The sequence below is a fragment of the Asparagus officinalis genome, chromosome 5 (assembly GCF_001876935.1).
Source record: "Asparagus officinalis chromosome 5, Aspof.V1, whole genome shotgun sequence".
In the NCBI taxonomy this organism is placed as follows: domain Eukaryota; kingdom Viridiplantae; phylum Streptophyta; class Magnoliopsida; order Asparagales; family Asparagaceae; genus Asparagus; species Asparagus officinalis.
The window spans coordinates 56481869-56487472 of record NC_033798.1 but is presented as its reverse complement, the minus strand read 5'-3'; the positions used below and the strand labels follow the sequence as shown (position 1 = coordinate 56487472).

General features: G+C 39.7%; 1 protein-coding gene across 1 annotated transcript; it reads right to left on the bottom strand.

The window, feature by feature from the left end:
- LOC109841852 (pyruvate kinase isozyme A, chloroplastic-like) lies at positions 1907 to 2722 on the bottom strand. Its single transcript, XM_020410786.1, has one exon. It carries the CDS (start codon positions 2720 to 2722, stop codon positions 1907 to 1909), a length of 816 nt encoding a protein of 271 aa, XP_020266375.1.

Genomic DNA, 5604 nt, shown 5'->3' with positions numbered 1-5604 from the left:
TGACCGATCTATCTGGTTTAGCTCTACACGGTATACTAAAACACCATCAAGTTTGATAATTTACCCTTTTTCTTACATGTTGATATGCCCAAAATTTGCTAAAGTGAATAACTATTTTTAGTACTGACTTCTTTGCATGTCAAATGGTGTCAACAATCAGCTTATTAAGTTTGATTAGGAATTGATTTCATAGTTCAGATGCTTTTAACTTTACCCTAAAAAGATCTCCAAAAGTCATCACTAAAGTAAGATTTAGATAAAACTTCAATGAGAAGTATTCTATCACATTGAACTATTATTATCAACCTTCAACCTGCAAGACATAACCATAAACTGCTTTACTTCTCACGCACATCTATGTGGTGCCTTGATCATCACAATGTTATGTTGATATATACGGAAATGGAGTAGGAGCATAGGTTTCTCCCGTTTCAAGCCCAAAATGAATCTCCCACCGAAATAACTGGATCACTAAGGAAGTAGCATAAATTTCATAGGTATGAACCACTTAAAAAAATATATAGATGCGTGAAAGAATAAAAAAATTATATATATGAAAATATATATAGGCATGCATGAATAAAAAAAATTACATACATGAATAAAAAATATATATAGGCATGCATGAATAAAAAAATTACATGCATACAACATGTATACTCACAGGAACATACATATATGCATGTAAATACTATGTTCAAAGGTACCTACATGCATATACTCATGCTCCCAAAACATGTATTTAAGTAGGCCATCAGAATGGTTTATGATTAATTTACACAATTTGAACCACAGCACCTAACAAATAGCAAAGTTCCAACCTGCCAGACAAACTGCTAACTCCAGATTTTCTCATATCAAGGATAAGCCAACTAAATGGGAAAGGAAAAGAATAAGCTATATGAATATGTACATGTACAACATACATTCATACAGATGCATGCATAAGTACATATGTATATAGATATATGCATGCATACATTACAAAATGCATCCATACAAACATGTACTCAGATACATAAACACAAGACATATAACACATGCATATGAATAAATTCGTAGATAAGAACTTCCAATATATATCAGCCACTTCGTGTTCATGTTGGTGATAGTTAGTCTGGAGTAAAATATAAGTTTCAAGGAATACTTAGAAAATTATTAAACACAAGGGAAGAGTAAAATATGCTTGATAAACAACCTCAACATGATACTCCTAATTAATGAAAGAAATGAGTGAGAGACTTACTGAAGGTAGGTAGTTCCAGATAAAATTAAGAATTATTGAAAGCTACTTTAAACGATGGATTACTCTTCTTTTAATAAATAAAACCTAAAAAAATAACAAAATGCTGATTTCTAAAACAAAGCTTCTTAGGAGGGTCTAAAACAGAATTATGACTCTCTTAATTTCATTAGCATGTCATTAGAACTACGCAGCTAATCAGCATTTTGTTATTTTTTTAGGAGGGTCCAAAACAGAATTATGGCTCTCTTAATTTCATTAGCATTTTGTTAATAAATAAAACCTAAAAAAATAACAAAATGCTGGCTAATACCTGATCGATAATAGCAAAATAGTGATAATTAGCCTGCATAATAAAATTTAATAACAGCGAGTACCAATGGAATAAATCAAAGCAATTATGAATCAATTTTAGTAAAGATTAAAGGTAAAACAGAGATTATAGGTCAGCAGAAGCCATTTAGGAATTATGGATCATTTACAGGGAATCAAATGTCGCAATATATGGTAAATTTCACTACAATGGAAAAATTTGTAAAGTGTTTCCGTAAACAAACCTTCGCCGATGACGCCGACGACCTTCGCCTCCAGTGACGCCGAAAGATTTTCGTTGCGTACGGACCAATCGCCGCCAAGGGATTAGCCGATGCTGTGATTTGGAAATTAGGGATTTGGGTATGAAAATCTGTGAGGTTGAGCGCCCAAGTCTCCTCGTGCTATCATGGCTCCATCTGAAGCCTGGATGATTTCTTCTAAGTTCTTCAAGGAATCAATACTCTCGATTTTTGTGGTCACTGAAATGTCACTGTCCCGACATCTAGCAGCTATGTAAAATTTGAGATGATTGATGATTTCTGCAGACTTGACAAATGAAACTGCAATGAAGTCCACACCTTCAGCAATCCCAAAGTCTATGTTCAGCCAGTCCTTAGGAGATATTGTAGGAAGCATGGCTTTGTGTTCTTGAACTAGACTACCATCTCTCCAGAAAGTAAGATTAGCCATTCCTCCATCCACGAGAAGGTCATCACCAACCTTAACATCTTCAGCAAAGCCATCATAATTGACAATGATGGTGTGGTCTGGGACTGGTGAGCTAAAAGCTCTGGCAGTAAATGTCCATATTTCACCAATGGCTAATACCCCAATATTTGAAAAGCCAAGAGTTGGTATGCCCAACTGTCTCATGAACCGAGCATCTGTTGTTGATCTTAAAATTTTAGGCTTTTGAAGTTTTCCACCAGAAGCTATGACAACTTCTTTAAAAGTAGACCACCATGAGTTAGAGTCATCTGTTGTGGTTATTAGAGGACACCCTGTAATATCCATTACTGATCCTTGCTGTATCAACTGGTATGTCAAATTCCTTGTAGCTGGTGCCCATTCCTCATCAATTCTTTTCTTTAGGAGATCAGGATCCTCTGTAGGAGGAATGTGAATATCAAATCCTGCCTCGGCTTCTGAAGGTTGCATATTCATCACAAAACCCTTCTTCCTGGCAGGAACCTAAGGTGATTCAACAGGAGGATTTGAGCTAGCATCAGCGTACGCCACAAGACCACCAACCTTTTCCTCGAGCTCGGCCCTCGAGATCCCCTCAGGAGGCACCGCAGAAAAAACCTGAGCCTTCGGCGATCCATTCAAAGCGTACAACTTCGTCTTCTTAAAAATCTTCTTCTTCTTGTTTGAGATTGGCCATAGTAGATTTTTGAGCTTAGGCTTTCTCTTGCTTGAGATTGGCCATGGTCGTTTCTTGAGTTTTGGCTTTCGGTGGAGACGAGAAGATTGCGGCTTCTTCTTATCCTTTGTAGTACCCATCATCATCAACTTTTGACCGTCCTTTACACCTAAGGTCAACCAGTCTGCATCATCTTTCAACAGGCCACCCTTAAGCATGATCTTTTGCCGTTCAGGAGGTACAATGACTTTTGAAGATGCAGAGATTGTTGGAGCCATGAAATTCTTGGACATCTTTGAAGAAGAGCTTGAAGAGGATCTCGACATTTGATGCAATGGCTTCCCTTCGACGACGGCAGGGCGAGCACCGACGACATTGCCTATGTCTCCGAAGGGTCGGCGATTCTTGTCGTCTTGAGCAGCAACAATATTCTTGGCTTTTGCTTTTGGTATACCTCCACCAAAACTGTGTGATGGCTGAAATTCTCCACTGAAATCAACACGCCCTTGCGATCGAGGAGCCTATTCCTTGCCTGAATTCTTATCTCTTGATCTTGGTGTTTCCATATCCTCTCTTGATTCTGAGCTCAAGATCCGATGATCATCCCTTGGCCCCGAGCCCAAGATTTCTTGGCGAAGATCCTTGGAACCTCTATGGATACTTTTGGTAACATCTATTTCAGTCGATCGATTCTGGTTCCTTCGAGGAAGAGAAAAGCCATCAACAGCCTCATTTGAAATCTGAGATGAAGGAAGAGAGGATAACCTCCATGAATGCCTCAAAGACTCCTGCAGGTTCTTGGTAGATCTCAACGGCTCACTGAAGCATTTCGTCGAACACTTTTGTTGGGTGTTCTTGAAAGAAGAAATCTGAGTTGAATTTGAAGAGACTGAGAAAGATTGAGGTACCTGCTCATTGCCGAGGTCATTGAGGTTGGAAATTTGTATTGGCTAATCGACAACAACCATCATAAATGTTGCGCCCTTGTAGAGAATTCATTGCTTCCACCGCATTTTGCTGTGATTGGAATTGTATAAGAGCTTGAAAGCCAGCTGACTTCTGAAGGATGACGATCTCCTCTACAAACCCATATGGAGAAAACACTTGTTGCAATACTTCCTCCGTTATAGGATAGAGCATTGTGTAAATGGCGACGAAGAGGATTCGATTGGGTGGAGAATCCTGATTTGCACCCTTCTGAAGAACTGTGGATGGGTCTAACATCTTGTCGAGTGATTGGCTTGGATTCTTGGAGTTCCTGAGTTACTTGGACAAAAATCTGAAACTGAGAAAATAGCTCCTCCATGGCTGCCCTCAATTGATGTTGGGATCGATCAAGCCTTGATAGGGATGAATCATGCTCTGATACCAATTGTGAGGTTCTCAAACCTCTGTTGATTCCCCTAGCTTCAATTCTGGCCATGATTGAACTTGGAACACTTCAAGAAGAGAAAATTGAGATAGTTGAGAGAGAATTGAGACTGGAGTTTGAGGTGAAGAACAGAATCCTATTTCATTCCTGAGTTTCTTTTGATTTTTACACTTCGTTATTTATACAAAACTATGAGTTACAAGACTGTGCACGTGCACCAACAGAAAACAGTTTAAGCAGTTGAGCTGGAACCTAACACTTATCACAAAGGACCCTTATTTAACAGTCTTTGCACATTTATTCCTCCACTTTGCATATTTGCCCTCCTGCTTCTCAATTCCTGTGCGTATCAGTCCTTCCTTGTATATCAGTCCATAGCTTCAAGTCTTCAGCTTTAGCTCCAGGTTCTCAGCTTCCAAGGCCCTCTGCTCAGTTGACATGTTCCGCTTCTTCAGCTCCTGTGCCATCTTCAGTTCCTGCTCCTGACAAAATCTGAGGCATGCTATATATAAGTACCATCCTTCAGCGACGATTTGATTCTCGAGGCATCGCTAAGGAAACGAAGCGTCGATTTTGCGAAGTGAAGAACGACGGAACGATGGGTTTGGGTGAAAGATGATGTTGGGAAAGGAAGCGGAGACAGAAACGAAGCGATTTTTGTCAGAGGTAGAAGAAGGGAAAGGGGAAAGTGAAGAATGGGGGGGGGGGGGGTCAGAGGTTTGAAAAATGTAAGGGCCTGTTTGGATTTGTAGGGGTGAAGGGAAAGTTTAAGGGAAACTGAGTGAGGGAAGGGAAGAGAGTTCCCTTCCCCTTGGTTACACCCCAATTTGGGGGTAACAATTTTTATACTATTAGGGGGTGAACCAAGGGGAACTAGGGTGAATTAACTTCACCTCCTAAGTGTTCACAAACAAGGTGAATGGAGGTGAATGGTTCCCCTAACTTCCCTTCACCCTCATTCCCCTCAATCCAAACAAGCCCTAAAGATGAAATTGCAGTAAGTATGGGTGGAGTTTTGCCAAGTGGCATTTTTGACAGGTGGCATAATCAACAGTAACACTTATTAGTAATAGTATATAGATGTGCTGCAGCCCTTTTTTGAAAAAAATTATGTCCAGGCCCCTCTCCTCAAGTTCCAATGCAACCTCTTCAAAAATCCCGATTTTATCCCTCCCCTACACCCTCTCCTCCTCCTACGTTCCTCCTCTGCCCCCGCCCACGCCTAGAAGTAATTTTCCCATTTTTTAACAGTAATCTCTATTTTTTTAATAGGAAATGCTAAAATGTATTATCATAAGAGTTATACTACGT

Excerpts from the sequence above, each read along its gene's own strand:
- LOC109841852 (XM_020410786.1), bottom strand. The coding sequence starts at position 2,722 with ATGAATATGCAACCTTCAGAAGCCGAGGCAGGATTTGATATTCACATT.